The sequence below is a fragment of the Leuciscus leuciscus genome (assembly GCF_965113295.1).
Source record: "Leuciscus leuciscus genome assembly, chromosome: 25".
In the NCBI taxonomy this organism is placed as follows: domain Eukaryota; kingdom Metazoa; phylum Chordata; class Actinopteri; order Cypriniformes; family Leuciscidae; genus Leuciscus; species Leuciscus leuciscus.
This window is the reverse complement of record NC_138724.1, coordinates 2,836,700-2,856,722: the sequence shown is the minus strand read 5'-3', so window position 1 is coordinate 2,856,722 and position 20,023 is coordinate 2,836,700. Positions and strand designations below refer to the sequence as shown.

Below are 20,023 nucleotides of genomic sequence, written 5' to 3'. Positions count from 1 at the left end.
ATCAGTTGATACGATCGTAGGAAGAGAAGGGTCAAAACGTGCAAGCACTGGGCTCTCCACAAGTATAGCTTTCAGTTTGTTAAAGCATCGGTCTGCTTGTGCAGTCCATTCGAACAAAGTTTCAGAAGCATTTCTCAGAAGAGCACGTAATGGTTCCACTTCCGTGGCAAAGTTTGGGAAGAATTTACTATACCACAAGATCAATCCAAGGTAAGAACGAAGAGGCGATAAGTTGTGTGGAGTAGGAGAATCGACTATAGCTTCGATGTGAGCAGTATCTGGTAAGATTCCTTCTTTTGAGATCACGTGACCCAGGAATTTGAGGGAGGTCTTGTTGAATGTGCATTTCTGCATGTTCAGTGTCAAAACCAGCATCTGCCAATTTCTGAATGACAGTGTTAAGAGTTTTGTCATGTTCACTCTGTGAAGCAGTGTAAACTATTATATCGTCCAAATAGTTTCTTACACCTGGAACACCTTTTAGCACCGTCTCCATCATTTTCTGTAAAGCTGAAGGAGCAGAAGCTAATCCGTAAGGAACACGATGGAATCTGAAAAGACCATCATGTGTGATGAAGGCAGTTAAGTCACGGCTGTCAGCATGTAAGGGTAGTTGATGGTACGCGCATGTTAAATCAATAGTTGAAAATACAGCTGCACCCCTCAACAGTTCCTCCATATGGGGTAATGGGTGTTTGTCAACTAGTAGTGCTTTATTCGGTTCACGAAGATCAACACAAAGTCGAATTTTTCCTCCTTTTTTGTAGTGACTACTATTGGCGAAACCCAGGGAGAAGCATCAATTCGCTCGATAATACCTTGATTCAGCAGAGATTGTAGTTTCTCTGAGACTGCATTACGTACAGAAAAGGGAAGTCGACGGAGTTTTTGTTGAACTGGTACCGCATCATCACGAGCTTTGACCTTATGCATGAAGCCTTTCACACACCCCACGGGCTCAGTATTTGCAACACTGTGAACTGAAGCAGAAGTAGTAGAAACAGTAACAGTACAGTCGTGGTTAATTGTACATTTCAGTGCTTTAACCCTCTGAGGTCGACAAACGCGCGGGCGCGTTTTGCTGGATTATCTCCACATTGTAGCAACATAAACTTAAATTACTCCGTCATTTATGGTCATACAGAAAAAAGAAATATAAAAAAAGAATCTGTGATATTTCTACTTTTGTATGTGTCCACTTTCAATCAAATCAAAACATTGTGCTTTTGTAAAATAAAGAAAATAAACGGGGTGTGCGTTCTGCCTCTCCGTCGCGGTGAGCTTTTTTTTCTTGAGCACGTCTATAAACTGAAACAAAACTCAGCGAATACTTGTCACACATTTATGAGCCATATACCTTTATAAACATTTAAGTGTGTACTTTTAAATGATCGGATTCAAACTGAAAACAAATATTCTCTGTTTAAGTAATTTGTATAAAACCAACAAGATGTCCAGCTTCTCAAACGCTTGCTCAATATTTTTTTAATTTACCACGCCCACTCGCGCAAAAGATATTCACATGCAAATCTCCACATGGGACGCGAACGCCCTCGTTACCTCAAACACAAAACACCAAAACACTTTACAAGTCTCTGCTTTTAGACGCGCCTGAGCTTACATTGGATTTACATCAGAAGAAGAAGAACGCGATTTGAAGACAAGAAAGATGTAAGGTAAGAAATTCTTACATATTAGTTTGCTATTGTTGCATAAATTTCACATTGCAGTTGAACTGTTGCTAGATATATGGTGAATATTATAATATTTAGACCCGTGTTTCCTGTTACTGTGTTTGTGGATATCTGCTCAAACGTAGATATGTATATGGTAACCATAATGTTTTATATTTGAGCGCGATCGCGCTTGAATGTATCATATTTTGCAGCGCGATCGCGTTTGAATGTATCATATTTTGCAGCGCAATCGCGTTTGAATGTATTATATTTTGCAGCGCGATCGCGTTTGAATGTATTATATTTTGCAGCGCGATCGCGTTTGAAAAGCAAACGGCTTCATGTTTTTACTATTATCTCATTTCATATCATCATAACGAATGGAAACATTTGAAGTAACATGATAATCAATATATTTTTCTCTAGCTTAGTTGTTACTGAAATCTTTTGGAAGATTTATACTGCTACAGGTTATTGTTATTTTATCCAGCACTGCGCATAGCTTATGCCTACAAGGCACAACAAACCTGGTGTTCATTATATTATATATTGTTGGAAACATTTGTGTGTGTGTGTGTGTGTCTGTGTGTGTATTCTGTGAATTTTGAAAAAAAAAATTTAACCAGAAAAATCTAAAATGTATTCCCAAAATCGTGCAGGCCTTTCTCTTGATATCAGTATGTTCACTTTTTTTGTTCAGGGCCCAGATGCCACTGAGGACTTCAGTGAACATGAACATGGTAAAGTGAAAATCAAACACCTTGGAAATGAAAGGTATGTACAATGTTTTTAGGAATGGCACAAAGGTCTCTGTCTTTGGATCATTGTTTTCAATAAGTGCTTTTTTGGCATTTGTCAAGTTTATTTGTGTTGTGTTGTAAATAAACAACTATGTTGTGTTGTAAATAAATCCAAACAATTTAAAAGCCATTCTTTTTTAAATCTCCTCATTTACAGTATTGTGCAAGGTTGCTCAGAATGACAGGGCCTGATAGCTATATACAATACATATTAATGACCTCCGCATAAAGCTTTTTCACACAAAACACGTCGTAAAATTTTTAAATCAATATATTGTCTTATCTGAATGAGCAGTCAGGGTGATTTTCACATAGTTTTAGAGCAAATATTCTAGGCTACGTGATACAATTTTCAAAAGTCTTGTGAAGAAATAATCAGTATGGGTTTCATGGCCTTATTTCAGTGACAATTCTTTTTTTTTTTTTTTTTACATATACATCATAATAATTGAATAAAGTCTGTGAAAGGTTTGATATTGTGTAGTTTGTGATCCTCCATCAGCAGCTGCAGTTTCTCTCAGCTGTATCAGTGCAGTCACTGTGACGTCTGACTGACAGAGGTTTTTGTACGACTCTTTATCACTGTGTGAACACTGGACCACTGTGTCTACTCTGACAGTAATAATCTCCTGTATCTTCAGTCTGGACTCCACTGATGGTCAGAGTAAAATCACTGCCAGATCCACTGCCACTGAATCTAGATGGAGTTCCAGTATTACGGCTTGTTGCATAATATATGAGGAGTTTAGGAGCTTCTCCAGGTTTCTGTGAGTACCAGGCTAAGTAATGATAAACACTCCACACATACACATCACTGCTGGTTTTACAGTTTATTCTGACTTCTTCTCCTGGTTGAACTGCTGGTATTGATGGACTCTGAGTTACAGTGATCTGTCCTCTACACTCTGAAAGAAAACAAACAAACACAAACAAAAATGATTAATATACATTTCACATTTTAAGATAATTAATAATCATTATAAAAGCTGTATTACACAAACCTTGAATAAACAGTGCAATGGTCCAGATGAAGATGTTGATTGTGTTCATTGCTGTAGTTTAGTCTTGTGTGATGATGAAGATTGTGTTCTGCTCTCAGTCATGAAGTGTTAAACTCACAGCACTATAAACACTCTCAGAGCACTGAAGCATGTGCTGACAATGCAAAGAAGTGGGCAGGATTTACAACAGCTTGTGCTGAGAACAAACTAATATACACTAGAGTTACAGAATCATGACTTTATTTTGTATTTTTATTGTGACTCCTGAGACACTGAGGATGTGCAGATGAACGTCCATCTCTGTGTCCATATTCAGTCATGTGACCATCATCACTGCTACACTTCCACTAGATGAACCGCCATCACTAAAGTAAGATCATGAATCATGAGTCTGTTCAGAAAGTATCAGGACTGATTGTGAATCTCTAATCAGAGTTCATGGTGTCACTCCATCTATCATGAAGCCTCATGTGTGTCTGAAATCATCAAATGGAGAAGAAACAGGCTGTTAAAGATGGAGACATATTAGAGCTTGTTCACGTTTCATGATCTTGTGTGGAGATTCATAACCAGTCCAGATACTTTTAGAACAGACCTTGAATATGAAAACATGCTTGACTGTGTAGAACATGCAAAATACCTTTTATATTTTCATTGTTGACACTTTCTATTGACTTTGGCTCTAATATTCAATAAACTCAGATTATTTGAAGAGATTTTCACTGAAGATTGAAGTCTGAAGCTGCAGGTTTTTCTGTGAATCATGATGATTGATCTGCATATGAAGAACAGAAGCATCATTATGAGAAACTCCACAACATCATCCATGATCAAAGAGGTCAAAGGTCACCTCAGAGGTCACAGCTCATCAAATATATTTCTTTAAACAGTGTTATATCAGAAAGCATTTAGTCAAATCTGAATGAGTGAGTGTTGAGAAGAGCTGAGGATCTTCTAATATCAGTGTGTTGAAGTGTTGTTTCTCTCTCTCTGCTGGAGTGTGTGTTCACTCGAGTGGAATAGAGGTTTTTGTACGAGCGTTTCATTAGATTGTATCACTGTGGTGGACTTTCGGTGGAGGAACTAAACTGGTGATCGGTAAGTCTGTCTATTTAATCACCTAATAAAAAAATACAATTTAGATTTCAGAAAGTGTTTTACAGTGGAAACAAGAACAACATTTATTAATAATAATAATGATTATTATCATTATAAAGGTATCAATAACGTATGTTATAATGTCATGTATGTTTTCGTAAATAACTGTAACCAAAGTTAAAATGTTTAATAATATTTACAAATTCCTTTGTTACGTCTAAAATTGGTTGTTTGTCATGAGTTTTGGTGTATTATAATTTTTGGAATGTGTAACAATGAATATATAATATTATAATGTGTTAAAACTGCAGTTATAATTAGTGTTCAGTAAGTCTGTCTATTTAATTCTTATAATATTCCTAAACATACAATTTAAAACAAGTTGAAACAAGAACAACATTTATTAATGATAATTATTATTACATATTGTGTTAAAACTTTACTTAAAGCCTTTAATGCATTATAAAGTGTTTCATAATGTTACAATGCCTTATATCTTATCATAAATAACTGTAACCAAATCTAAAACGTATAATTCATTAAAAAGAACTTTTATAATGCAATATGTATGAAAGCTTTAAATAAAGTGTTACTGATATTGTTTTTTGTTGTTTTAATTATTGTTAATTATTGTTTTAATCTAAAACTTGTGTGTTGTGTGTGTGTGTGTGTGTGTGTGTGTGTGTGTGTGTGTGTGTGTGTGTGTGAATGTGTTGTGTTTGTCTCCTGCAGCTGGTCCCACAGTGAAGCCCTCAGTGTCTCTGCTGCCGCCCTCTTCTCTGCAGATCTCTGGAGACTCAGCCGCACTGCTCTGCCTGCTCAGCTCTTACTCTCCACAGGGGGCGCTGGTGAGCTGGACACTGGACGGGTCAGAGGTCACCGAGGGGGTTCTGACCAGCGCAGAGAGCCAGCAGGACGGCCGCTACAGCCGCAGTAGCGTCCTGACCCTCAGCAAAGCACGCTGGGAAGCGGGAGAGCTGTACGTCTGCAGAGTAACACATGATGGAGCTCCTCATGAGGTCTCGTTCCACAAGAGCTCTGAGTGCTGATGTTTCTCTCCTGAAGATGAGCCGTATCTGAGTGTCCTGTGTCAGGCAGGATTCACATGAGTCTAGTGCTGCAGCTGTAGTGATTTACAACTCAATACTGAAAGAGTGTGTGTGTGTGTGTGTGTGTGTGTGTGTGTGTGTGTGTGTGTGTGTGTGTGTGTGTGTGTGTGTGTGTGTGTGTGTGTGTGTGTGTGTGTGTGTGTGTGTGTGTGTGTGTGTGATCTTTCAATCTGCTGTGTTTGCTGCAACATTCAATAAAGCTTCTCAACAAGTTCACTTTGTGTCTGACAACATCATTCAACTAACAGATGAAGATGCAGGTGCTTTTCAGAAGGTTGATGTAGCAGTAAATGTCAAATAAAGCTCTTGGGGTTTGAACATGGTCTCTGGAGACAGAGCTGCTCTATTCTGAGAGGATCACAATCACTCCACCCTGACAATGCAAATGGGGTTTTCAGTCTCACTCTTTGATTGGTTACATGATCTGGACTGGAACACTTTCACTTCTGCTTTAGTGAAGCAGCGCAGACAAACTGATCATTATATTTATAGGAGATTAAAAACTTTATTTTATAAAAATATCATAAACAAGATCAAGATCAAGAATCAGCCGTTCTGACACTAATTGTTACATAATCATTACATTTATAGGCGATGGTGTAAATATAATGTATATGAAAATGTTATTAAAAATATAATACATGATCATAAATGAAGAATCAGCCGTTGTGACAGTAATTGTGTAAGAATGTAAAAGTTTCTGAGGCTCAAATGGAAAGCATCACGTCCAGACAGCAGAAGTGACTGAATGCAGTCTGTTCAGTTTGATTGACAGGATCATATATTACACCTAAAACATGATGATCATATTGAAACACTGACTCATTCTCTTCATAAACACAAGAGTGATGTTGATTGTAATGATATAGTGTTATTAGTGTTTGGATCAGAGGTTTGACAGTTGATGCTGGAAGGCCAAGAGAGCATTACAATAGTCCAGTCTGGAGAGAACAAGAGTTGTGTAGCTCTGATAGGAAGGGCCTGATCCTCCTAATGTTGTATAAGGCAGACCTGCAGGACCGGGCCGTTCTAGAAATGTGCTCTGTGAAGTTTAACTGATCATCAATCACAAATAATACTTAGTGTACTAATACTATATGTGGCATGAAGAGGAATTACTAGGATCTAGTGTAATGACTACGCCACCTGGGAATTCTCAACCCAGGAATACCAACCTAATAAATAGACTGCACAGATTTCTCCCCCAATAGGACAAGAGACGTGGATGAATAAATCATTACTTTTTTTTATTAAAAGACACCAATGTAATAAATAGTTCAAGACAAAGACACTACAAGGAAAATGTTCAAAAGAATACTACAGCGCTGACTAGCACAAACTTCACAATTAATACAAAAGAAATACACTTAGTCAGAAGGGCAGCACTCAAATGATCAGACAACAGGACTGAGTGTGGCCAGCAGGGGGAGGCTCAATGAGCACCACAACACTCGAATAAGTAGCACAAGAAATACACACAAAAAAAAACAAAGCAATAAGTACATCAGTATCACCTTCACACCGGTGCACATCCACAGCACAGCACAAAATAATCCACAAGTCAAGCCCCGCCCCTTTGCTTTTAGACACTCAACCCCTAACGAAAATAAACGACAGAACATACATAGAATAATTAGATACACAGTTCACAGTAGAAACTCTAATACAAAATAACAAAAAGAAAAATACAAAAATTAGCTACACAATTGAAAAAAAAAAGAACAATACAATTACCAAACAAAACAAAACACTCTCCTTGTAAACATACACGCATGCACGCACACACACACACACACACACACACACACACACACACACACACACACACACACACACACTAAAACTGCAGGGCGGCGATATTCCTCCAGTCAACCTGCATGCAAAAGCAGTAACAGTTTCTTATTCGGCCGCAGCCAGAGTGGAATAATGAAAATGACGCAAATCCTTTCGTTTTAATATCTAGTTGAGACAGCAGCAAAACAGCAGCGCTCCGTAATCAACGAGCGAACGTCGGATAACCCCAGCACCGGAATCCTCCCCGCTACTCAGCAGAATACACTGCACGTCTGAAACGACAATCGTAATTAAAAGAAATATCATAGAGCATGACGCATGTATACAAATAACCTGCATACTTGGGGTGCGAGGAATCCCAGTCACGGCAGTCCAAAGTGACAAATCAACGCACACGCTGTAACATGGAACACAAGGCATTTTAATTTACCCACTGCCCTATAAGGGAAGGATAGACACTACAAACAACCGCCTTCCTACCTGTGAAGAGGCTGCAGGCACATCAGCCGTGGGAAACAGTACTCGTTCTCCTACATGCCATAAGAGGGACCACACAAACAATTTTCCCGCATGCCACTCAGCATGCGGAACCGGAAAAGCAAGGAAGAAGCTCCGTGACGTGATTCAATACAAGGCAGGTATATATGCTCCGCCTTTAGCCGTGATAGGCTTAATAAATACACCCGAAGCAACCAATAATAGCCCGAAGCCAAACATCTATACTGCCACATATACAGTCTACTAATACTATAATAAGAGTTAGTGGACATTGTTGTCTGGTCACGTAAATCAAGAGATCACATTCAGGTAACTCACATGTCTCTTTGCTAGCATTACATGTACAAAAACAACTTTCTCTCCCTCTTACATGCATACCAGTTCCCCACATAATACAACAACCACGGCCGATGGTGTTATGAGTGTAGACAAAATGCCCACTGCCCAGTGCTCATTCCTACACACAAACACAGCCCCGTCACACAGGGCTCGCGCACATGAAATCGACCCAGATCGATTGCGCATTAAACGTGGTAAATGTGCCCACTGCCCAGTGCCCACAAACACTACATTCTGCATGTCTCAAGGTTTCTGTAAAAACGAAACCAATGTGCATTCGCTCTGCTCAGGCGGACAATGCTCTCAGTGTTGTAAATGTGCCCGCTATCCTGCGCCCACATTCACACATAGACATGACAGGTCTTACGGGACTCGCCCAGCCCTCCCCCTCTCGGTTGACCACCGCAGAGGAGTCGAGCGCGGGCAATCTGCCCGCTGTTATCAGCGCGCCCCCTGCCTCAAATGTCATAAGCGCGACGCTTATGTTGCAGCACACCAAAGCCCCTCTGTCGCTGAGCGACCAGAGCGCGCTTCGCATTCAACCCCTAGCCATTCGTGCAGATGCATGGGCAAGGCTACCCGGGGTTTCGAAGTGGGTGCTAGACATTATAGAAAGAGGCTATTCGCTACTCGCCGCTGTGCGACGCGCGTCGAAACCACGGTAAAAACAGAAGTAGCACACCTACTTCGAGCCGAAATTTCGAAACTGTTGAGCAAAGGGGCCATAGAGCCCTTATCTCAAGCTCAGAGCGAAGGAGGGCTATACAGCAGATACTTCCTGGTACCGAAAAAAGACGGGGGTCTCAGACCCATACTAGATCTAAGGCAACTGAACAGAGTGCTTGCGAAGCGACAGTTCAGAATGCTCACGACCAGAAAAATCCTCGCGCAGATTCGCCGAGGAGATTGGTTTGTGTCAATAGATCTGAAAGACACGTATTTTCCAATACAGATAGCGTCACGTCGCAGGCGATATTTGAGATTCGCCTTCGAGGGCCAGGCATATCAGTACACAGTCCTACCGTTCTGCTTGTCCCTAGCACCCCGTACATTTACGATGTGCATGGACGCAGCGCTCGCACCCCTCAGACTACAGGGCATGTGAGTATTGAACTACTTGGACGATTGGCTGATTCTAGCTCAATCTCACTCGGTGCTCATAGAGCTCAGGACCATTTTACTCGATCACCTCGAGAATCTGGGTCTCAGAGTCAATTGGGCGAAGAGTTCTCTGTCCCCCAGGCAGATAATATCTTTTCTGGGCACAGAACTGGACTCGCTGTCTATGATATCGCGACTGTCACCACAGCGCGTACTAGACGTTGAGCGCGCAGCGAGCTCTTTCCGCTGCGGCGCATCTGTCCCGCTCAAGAAATTTCAGAGGATGCTAGGTCTCATGGCCTCATCAGTACTTCAGCTGGGCTTGCTTCGCATGCGCCCGCTACAGTTCTGGCTAAAAAGCGCGAGTGCCGCACCGAGCGTAGGCTTCCGGTCTGCTTCGTCTTAAGGTCAATCAGAAATGCATCGCAGCTCTGAAACCTTGGAAAGCAAACGACTGGTACCAATCAGGTGTACGCCTGGGGACTTCCTCGAGTGTGAAGGTAGTGTCTACGGACGCATCCACCTCGGGATGGGGAGCGCTGCTCGAGGGCAGACCGTTCTTCGGCCAATGGTCAGAACGGGAGAAGCTTCTACACATAAACTGCCTCGAAATGCTGGCAGTAGACAACGCGCTGACGCGTTTTTGTCCCCAAATACGAGGACACCACGTCCTGGTACGCTCGGACAACATGTCTGTGGTGTCCTACATAAATCGCCAGGGCGGCCTCAGGTCCCGAAACCTGCACAGGCTGACAGAACGCCTCCTGGTGTGGGCTCAGCGCAACCTGCTCTCGCTGAGAGCAGCGCATGTGCCAGGGCTCTTAAACGTAGGACCGGACAGACTGTCCAGGAACAATGTTCCGACAGCCGAGTGGTCTCTATACCCACAGACAGTCCAGCTGCTGTGGAAGAAATTCGGCAGAGCGGAAGTAGACCTGTTCGCGTCTCAAGAAAACGCTCACTGTCTGGAATTTTTCTTCAAGAGCAGGGACGCGCTGGCTCATGTATGGCCCCGCCGCCCGCTCTATGCCTCTCTCCTGCCTCAGGTGATAGAACGGATCAGGGAAGAAGGATGCTCAGTGCTACTCGTAGCGCCGTTCTGGAAAAACCAACCCTGGTTCCCAGTTCTGATGCAGCTAGCGAGCACTGCCTCGATTTGGCATCCGCGCCCAGAGCTGTGGTCCCTTCATGTTTGGGCCATCAACGGGTACCCGCTGACCTCCCAAGCGGAGTGTTAAACACGATCACGCAGGCTAGAGCTCCGTCTACGCAACGTCTCTATTCCTCGAAATGGTCAGTGTTCTCCAGCTGGTGCACAGCTCGTGGCGTGTCGCCCCCAGACTGTGGGGTGACGGAGGTTCTCTCCTTCCTACAAGAGCTGTTTGACAAGGGCAGGTCCCCTTCCACGCTCAAAGTTTATGTGGCGGCCATAGCAGTGTTCTCAAAAACAACGCTTGGTCAGTTAATAGGAAGGAACGATTTAGTCATCCGCTTCCTTAGAGGAGCTAAGAGACTGAATCCTCCCAGACCTCCCTCAGTCCTGGTATGGGACCATTCTACGGTACTGGAAGCCATGAAAGGTGACCCATTCGAGCCTTTACAGATGATTGATCTTAAACACTTGTCTTTCAAGACAGTGTTTCTTCTGGCTCTCGCTTCAGTGAAGCGCATAAGGGACTTACACGCGCTCTCAGTAAGCGCGACGTGCATGGAGTTTGGGCCTAATGACTCAAGAGTTATACTCAAACCTAGGCACTGTTATGTTCCAAAATCCCTCAACACACCGTTTAGGGCGCAGGTCATTTCCCTGTCAGCCCTACCGGTCTCTGACAAGGAAGGAGACGCGAGCTTCCTTTGCCCAGTCAAGGCATTAAGAGCTTATGTGTCTCGCTCATCTGTCTTCAGACAGACGGAGCAGCTCTTTGTTTCGTTCAGCGGACGTTCCAAGGGACTAGCCGCGTCGAAACAGAGCCTATCCAGATGGATAGTTGATGCCATTGCGCTGGCGTACACTTCCAAGGGCATGCAGTGCCCGTTGGGAGTCATAGCGCACTCCACGAGAAGCATGGCTTCATCGTGGGCCTGGTCAAGTGGGATTGCCTTGCAAGATATATGTATGACGGCAGGCTGGGCCTCCCCGTCTACATTTATAAGGTTTTATAACCTAGAGGTTCCTGCCTTACAGGCCAGGCTGTTGTCGGTCTAAATAAACCAGTACTGTCTGTTCTGATGCTATCGGTTCAGAATACTGTGCCCGCTGAGCACTGATCGCTGAGCACTGTTCGCTGATCGACCATAAAATGCTTATGGGCAAATGAATAAGACCCACAATTTTCCATCAGTTCAGGCCGTACTCCGCCCTGTCTGTATTATGTAATTTGCGTCTGAGGGACGCTGCTATATGTGGAAGAGCGCGGTTCCGCCCCTCCCTCTTCCCGGACTCCCTGTGAGTTCCCTTGGTGATTGTGCACTATATGTGCACTTTCGCCCTTGGGTCTTTGGTGTCAGATCCCAGCACGCACGGCGTTTTATATTGGGTCCCCTAGCGTAAGATACTTACGCAGTATGAGAGACCTCTCATAAGAGAACGTACTCGGTTACTAACGTAACCTCGGTTCTCTCTAGAGGAGGGAACGAGTACTGCGTATCTTGCCGTGCATGCACACGCTCTGGTTCGCTTCGGCGATGAAAAAACAGATATCAGCTGCCTGCGAGCTGTATTTATAGGCCTAAGCCACGCCCGTTTCGGCGGGACGTGACACAGTGGGCGCAAAGCACCCTCATTGGGTCTGACGTCACGCTAGGCCTCGCTCGATAGGCTGCTGCAGTTGCCGCAGAACAGCCAATAGGCACGCAAGCTGTCTTGCCTATGTCTGTATGTTGCCGCAACGTGTTTTACAATAATACAAATTAAGGATAATTTTTTGCCTTCAATATCTCGCGGAAAAGGGATTTTCCCCTAGCGTAAGATACTTACGCAGTACTCGTTCCCTCTTCTAGAGAGAACGTCTCAGTTACGTATGTAACCCTCGTTCCCTGAGTAGGGAACGGAGACGTTACGTCGGATGACGACGAATGGGGTTTCGCTTAGAAAGCCTATCATCTTCGAGTATATAAAACGAGCCAATGGCAAAGAAATGCCATGGGTCTGCGGAATTTGCATAGCGTAACTCCGCCCTACCCTAGGGGTATATAAGGAAGTACGCCGCAACATGCAGATATGTCTTCGCTGAGGAGCCGAGACTGAACTCAGGCGTTCCAGCGGTACAGCGGAAGTGGCAGGGAGACGTAACGTCTCCGTTCCCTACTCAGGGAACGAGGGTTACATACGTAACCGAGACGTTCCCTTTCGTTGTCACTCCGAGTTACGTCGGATGACGACGAATGGGGTTCCCAGTGTAATCACGCCACCTCCCGACTGTCTTCCAGTGCCCTGCGTAAGTGTGAGCTCCCTGTCGTGAGACTGGCACGGACGAAGGACTCCTACTTAACACAGGATTATACCAAGGTACACTGGGAAGCATATCTCAGTGGAAATATGCAATCATGCCCAACCCGAAGGGGGGGACTTGGAATACACATATGACCCCGGAGGGCTGCATATGGAGAACACTGGGGTATCCAGCCGCAGGTGGAATATTTCAACCCCAGGGGTGGCAAGGTGGCTTGCCGAGGGAAAGACACATGCTCAAGGAGGCTTACAGTGGAAATACACATGTGGGGGTCGCCCAGAGGGGGAACCATGCACATGGAGGCACCTAGCCAAGCGCGAAAGCTGCCGGTGGCAAACTCTGGCGTTGACATCGTCAGTGCTGGAGGAGACTCAGGGCTTATGAGGCTCACCTGAGGAAATATCGCACGTATCCCGTCCGTAGAGAGGAATGGCGAGCAAGCGAAGACACCTGAGCAGAATCTATTACCGGCTAGTTGAAGCGAGTACATGAGAAGAAACTGGCTCCACTCGGAGATTATAGAATCTCGCGAATGTGTTAGGTGTAGCCCAGCCTGCAGCTCTGCAGATGTCTGTTAGCGAGGCGCCATGCGCTAGAGCCCAAGAGGATGCCACACTCCTGGTGGAGTGGGCCGTCACACCAAGGGGGCATGGTCGACCTTGCTGCTGGTAAGCCAAAGCAATGGCGTCCACTATCCAGTGAGACAACCTTTGCTTGGAGAGAGCCTTTCCCTTCAGCTTCCCACCATGACAGACAAAGAGCTGGTCAGAGGTCCTGAAACACTGCGTTCTGTCTACGTAAGCACGGAGGGCGCGTACTGGACAGAGCAGTGCCAAGGCTGGGTCTGCCTCCTCCAAAGGCAGCGCTTGCAGGTTCACCACCTGGTCTCGAAAGGGTGTGGTGGGAACCTTGGGCACATATCCAGGTCGGGGTCTCAGGATCACGTGAGAGTTAGCCGGCCCGAACTCCAGGCACGCTTCGTCAACCGAGAATGCCTGCAGGTCCCCTACCCTCTTGATGGAGGCCAATGCAACCAGGAGCGCTGTCTTCATAGACAGGAACTTAAGCTCCACTGATTGCAGAGGCTCAAAGGGAGCACTCTGCAGGGCAGTTAAAACCACTACATTTACATTTACATTTACATTTATTCATTTAGCTGACGCTTTTATCCAGAGCGACTTACAATTGCTATATATGTCAGAGGTCGCACGCCTCTGGAGCAACTAGGGGTTAAGTGTCTTGCTCAGGGACACATTGGTGTCTCACAGTGGATTCGAACCCGGGTCTCTCACACCAAAGGCATGTGTCTTATCCACTGCGCCACCACCACCCCCATACACCACTAAGAGGTCCCAAGAGGGCACGAGGGGAGGACGAGGAGGATTCAGTCTCCTCGCTCCCCTCAGGAACCTGATGATCAGGTCGTGCTTTCCTAGAGACTTACCTTCAACTGCGTCGTGATGTGCGGCAATGGCGGCAACATACACTTTCAGGGTGGAGGGAGACAGCCTTCGCTCCAACCCTTCTTGCAGGAAGGAAAGCACGACACTGATCGGGCATTTCGTGGGTTCTTGATGTTTAAAAGAACACCAGTTGACGAAGAGGTTCCACTTCAACGCATAGACATGTCTCGTGGACGATGCTCTAGCGGAAGTGATGGTAGCCACCACCGCTGGTGGTAGGGTACTCAAACCTACCTCTTCCCGTCCAGGAGCCACACGTGGAGGTTCCAAAGATCGGGATGAGGGTGCCACAGGGTGCCCCGTCCCTGAGAAGCAGGTCCTTCCTCAGAGGAATAGGCCAGGGAGGTGCTGTCGCGAGGAGTACTAGTTCTGGGAACCAGGTGCGGTTGGGCCAATACGGGGCAACCAATATCACCTGCTCCTCGTCCTCCCTGATCTTGCGCAAGGTCTGCACAAGAAGGCTCACTGGGGGAAACGCATACTTGCGTAGGCCCCGCGGCCAGCTGTGCGCCAGTGCATCCGTGCCGAGCGTGCCCTCGGTCAGGGAATAAAACAGGTCGCAATGGGACAAGTCGTGGGAGGCAAACAGATCTATCTGAGCGTCCCCGAACTGATCCCAAATCAGCTGGACCGACTGGAGATGGAGTCTCCATTCTCCAGCGAGAGGCCGAAACCGAGACAGCTCGTCGGCCACACGGTTCAGCTCTCCCGGGATATAAATGGCTCGAAGCGACCTCAGATGCTTCTGACTCCATATGAGGAGGTGGCGGGCGAGTTGCGACATACGGCGGGAGCGTAGACCACCTTGGCGGTTGATGTACGCTACTGTGGCGGTATTGTCTGAACGGACTAGTACGTGTTGACCCCTGAGCAACGCCCGGAAGCGGTGCAGGGCAAGGCGTACAGCCAGCAACTCGAGGCAATTGACATGCCAAAGGCGTTGGGGACCTGTCCAGGAGCCCGCGGCAGCATGTCCATTGCACATGGCGCCCCAGCCCGTGGTGGAGGCATCCGTTGATACAACAACATCGTATCAACGAAGCTCGTTCTAAGGGCACTTCGGCCCGTAGAAAACTGAGGTTCGACCACGGGGTGAAGGTCTGACGGCAGCCCTTCCCGTAGGGGAACAAGGGCTGCCTCGACGACCTTCGTAAAGACGCGAGGAGACAGGGCTAGCCCGAAAGGGAGAACCGCGTACTGGTATGCCTGCCCCTCGAAAGCAAACCGTAAGAACGGTATGTGTCGAGGAAGAATGGAGACATGGAAGTAGGCGTCCTTCAGGTCGATCGCTGCAAACCAATCCTGCGGCCGCACGCATTCGAAAATGCGTTTGGCCGTGAGCATCTTGAACGGCATCCTGTGAAGGGAGCGGTTCAAGACGCGCAGGTCCAGGATAGGTCGTAACCCACCATTGTACCGGTCTTCTTCGGTACAATGAAGTAGGGGCTGTAGAAGCCGGACCTCATTTCGGCTGGAGGGACAATCTCGATCGCACCCTTCGCCAGTAGGGTGGCGACCTCCGCTCTCATGACAGGGGCATTGCCACCGACCATTGTGAAGCGGACTCCCCTGAAACGGGGAGGAGATCGCGCGAACTGAATCGCGTAGCCGAGCCTGATGGTCCTCGCGACCCAGCGGGACAGTCTGGGAAGCTCTAACCAGGCTCCCAAAAACTGTACCAGCGGGGTAATGCGGACCACAGACGTACCCTCGGTGGTGCAGTGAGGCGGAATGACCGGCCCAGGCGTGGGTGGCATAGCGGCCTGGTGCGGGGGCACGGTCATTAGCCGCGTCCTGCCAGAGGATGCCAGGGGAGGACCAGCGTCCCACGGGGGCATGCTCTGGCAGGGGTCTGGCGACAGAGGGGGATGAGAGTGGCGAGGCCCGTGAGCGTCGCGCACTGTCATCCGAGAACTCTGTGTGCTCAGAGATGGGTATGTCAGTTCTGTCTTTAACCACATTAGGGTGCTGCCCGTCGAGGGACGAGCAGCGGGGGTGGGAAAACCAAGGATTCTCCCCCGGCCCTCCACCGGGGGAAGGAGCGGCCCTGCTACCGTCTCCTGCACAGAACTGAAAGCCATCTCTGAGCAGCCCGTCTCAGGAGCGCCGCTTGGCCTGGCGTTTAGCGGGGCGCGGGGCTGGAGAGGGCTGTGACGCCTTCCTGCGGCTTCCTCCACGAGGCGGCCCGGATGGAGGCTGCTGCTGGGGCCGTCCGGGAGGGAGGGGAACCGCAGGAGGGCGTCCACGGCGGCGAGCGGGCTGAGGCGCCTGTGCCGACGGCTGGGGGGCAGCAGCGGGCCGTCGGGGCAGGACATGTTTAAGAGCCTCAGTCTGCTTCTGGGCAGCCGAGAACTGCTGGGCAAAGTCCTCGACTGCCCCGCCGAAGAGGCCAGCCTGGGATATGGGGGTGTCGAGGAACCGGGTTCGCTCGGCCTCCCGCATATCAGCCAGGTTGAGCCACAGGTGTCTCTCCTGGACCACACAGGTGGACATCACCTGACCCAGGGAGCGTGCGGTCACCTTCGTCGCCCGGAGAGCGAGGTCGGTGGCGGCACGCAGCTCATCAAAGAGCCCTGGGTCAGTCCTCCCCTCGTGCATGTCACGCAACATCTGGGCCTGGTAGACCTGGAGTGTCGCCATGGCATGCAGTGAGGAGGCTGCCTGCCCCGCAGCTCTATAGGCCTTCGCCACAAGAGTGGAGGAGAACCTACAGGCCTTGGAGGGGTGCTTTGGGTCGCCGCGGGAAGAAGCACTCTGGGGACATAGTTGCATGGCCACAGAGCGTTCAACCTGGGGAACCCCAGTGTACCCTTTGGCAGCCGCCTGGTCGAGAGGAGGAAAGGCGGAGGAGGCCGTCGAGCGATCACGGGAAGACAGGGGTGCCTTCCAGGACCTCGAGACCTCCTCATGCACGTCCGGGAAGAAAGGAATTGGGGTTGGGCGTTGACGAGGATCAGCGGCCGCACCCAAAAACCAATCGTCCAGCCGCGAGCGCACTGGACCGGGTGGCGGGGACCACTCGAGACCAATGGGAAAATGGCGCCACTCGAGGCTGCCCGGGAAAGCATGGCCGTCAGCTCTGGATCAGACTCGGGCAATGCTGGGACACCCGAAGGTGGCAGCACAGCCGAATCTTCCTCTCCCGAGGACTCCTGCCCACCTTGTGATGCAGCGATCGACATCGAATCTTCCTCTGGAGCGCCGAATGAGACTCGCGGCAAGTCAGAGGACTGTACCGCGGGCTCATTCGGACGACTCGCGGGTTGCACGGCGCTAGAGGACGGTGTGGAGCGTGGAATAGTCGGCGCTTTGTTCCACACCGTAACCCTCAGGTCACCCTGGCCGCCAGCCGAAGTACCAGCTCTCTCGGAGCTCGTAGATCGGGGTGCGGATGAGGGGACTCTCACACGAAGATCATTGAGTCTCGACCGCAACCGTGCGATGGGCATGTTCCCGCAGTGGGAACATGACTCATCCACAAACGCTGCCTTAGAGTGCTCGATACCCAGACACACAAGACAGCGATTGTGCCCATCAGAGTGAGAAATGAGAAGACCGCAACCAGAAGTGCACGGGCGAGGCATCTTTAAAAAGACGTGCCGCGTGCAAGCTCTTTTAGAAAGGAGTTTTTCTCCACAAGTGTTGAAGCGACCAGGGAGATGAACACACAAACTCTGGCAAATCACTGCACAACTCGCTGTCACACCAACACCTGGAGAGAGGCTCGTCTCGAAGAGAAAATAGAGATGAACTCAGAATTGGCTGTGGAGTGAAGTGAATGAACTTGGCTCCGAAGCGAAAACATATCTGCATGTTGCGGCGTACTTCCTTATATACCCCTAGGGTAGGGCGGAGTTACGCTATGCAAATTCCGCAGACCCATGGCATTTCTTTGCCATTGGCTCGTTTTATATACTCGAAGATGATAGGCTTTCTAAGCGAAACCCCATTCGTCGTCATCCGACGTAACTCGGAGTGACAACGAAAGGGAACCGAGGTTACGTTAGTAACCGAGTACGTATTTACAACACGTGAATTCATCCACTTCTCCCGAAATACATAAAAGTAAGTGGCAGGTGAACTGGGAGAAGAATAGAGTAAACTTTAAAGTTACTTACACAATGTGTATCTGATATGAATAAAACTAATTATAATGGAAAGGATTATTATTGCCTCTTCCTTTGACATCAGTGTGTAATTTACAAAGTTTAAATGTATTGTTTTTTTTAGTACTTATATGTCTGAAACCTAAAATAAACATTATGTGGTTGAAAACACTGAAAAGTTGTGATATATGACAGCTCTGAGCGCGCCTGTCTCTGGCTCAGCACCAGCCAACGAGCTAAAGTACATTTGAATTTAGCAGTTGATCACGTGATGCACTGACCGTTCTAATCACACCGGTGTGATCGTACGCTCCAGGGACCAACCTAGACTGATGACACCGGTGTGATCATATGCTCCAGGGACCAGCCTAGACTGATGACACCGGTGTGATCATACGCTCCAGGGACCAGCCTAGACTGATCACACCGGTGTGATCATACGCTCCAGGGACCAGCCTAGACTGTTCACACCGGTGTGATCGTACGCTCCAGGGACCAGCCTAGACTGATCACACCGCTGTGATCGTACGCTCCAGGGACCAGCCTAGACTGATCACACCGGTGTGATCGTACGCTCCAGGGACCAGCCTAGACTGATCACACCGGTGTGATCGTACGCTCCAGGGACCAGCCTAGACTGATCACACCGGTGTGATCGTACGCTCCAGGGACCAGCCTAGACTGATCACACCGGTGTGATCGTATGCTCTAGGGACCAGCCTAGACTGATCACACCGGTGTGATCGTACGTGTGAAAGGGTTAAGAACTGTACTGTTTGGGATCCCAGTGGATACATGCGTCTGCGGATTTTGCTCAGACCAGGTTTCGTGCTGTACAACGTTGTAACTATTTGTTTGCTAATTTGTTATGTAAGTGGTGAAGATCATTGTATTTAATGTATTATCGGTGTTGTAGTGATGGGAAGTTCGTATAATTTTATTGACGAACCGAACGTATCTTTATTCGAGTTATTTAGTTTATTTAAGTGTATTAAACTTTTAACATCCAAATTCCCCCAACACATCTACCTACGCAATGCTGATCATATTCCGAATTAAAACATCATTATAATTCTGCCAAAGATACTAGGGAACATAAATGACTTTACCTTCAGAGTTTTTCGTTCATTCGTCACGTGCAGTCGCAATAAACGGATCGTTCATAAATCGTCACTAGTTAAGAATAAATACCTGTAGCCTATCTGTGTCCGTGTGTGGTATATCGTAGGTGAATATTTCTTGTTTTTTCGTCATGTTATTGGGCGCCGCAGTCCCTGGGTTAATTTTTCTGAATGATATGGTGGTCTTTTACGTTGTATGTTGCACTTTGCCCCCTACTTGTCAGGATGTTTATTGTTTTTCATTTTTAAAGTAACATTGACATACACATTTTAACTGTAATGCAAAATGGTTATTAAAATATTTGGCATTACTTAAACGTGAGATTTGTTTTTTATTTATTTTTAGAAAATGTAGTAAACAGTTGAAAGTAAAACAAATTGTGTTTGGACAACATGTTTGTGAAGGAGTTTAAAGAAAATATTGTGACATTGAATATTGCTGTTGAATTATTTATTTTTTTTGTT

General features: G+C 47.3%; 1 protein-coding gene and 1 long non-coding RNA gene across 2 annotated transcripts in view; one reads left to right on the top strand and one right to left on the bottom strand.

Moving 5' to 3' along the window:
* Nucleotides 1–4,321: 4,321 nt before the first annotated feature.
* On the top strand, nucleotides 4,322–5,900 carry LOC309491002. The gene is made up of 2 exons (XR_014202907.1): nucleotides 4,322–4,575; nucleotides 5,308–5,900. It is a non-coding gene; the product is annotated as an uncharacterized lncRNA (long non-coding RNA).
* Nucleotides 5,901–13,884: 7,984 nt separating this feature from the next.
* LOC309490503 (uncharacterized protein) overlaps nucleotides 13,885–20,023 on the bottom strand; it is a 112,205-nt gene continuing 106,066 nt past the window's right edge. The window contains exons 2-3 of the mRNA XM_082159717.1: nucleotides 14,693–14,711; nucleotides 13,885–13,964 (exon numbers count right to left, since the gene is read on the bottom strand). Of these exons, the coding sequence (XP_082015843.1) occupies nucleotides 13,917–13,964; nucleotides 14,693–14,711 (67 nt within the window). The 3' untranslated portion in view covers nucleotides 13,885–13,916. The remainder of the gene's footprint in view (nucleotides 13,965–14,692; nucleotides 14,712–20,023) is intronic.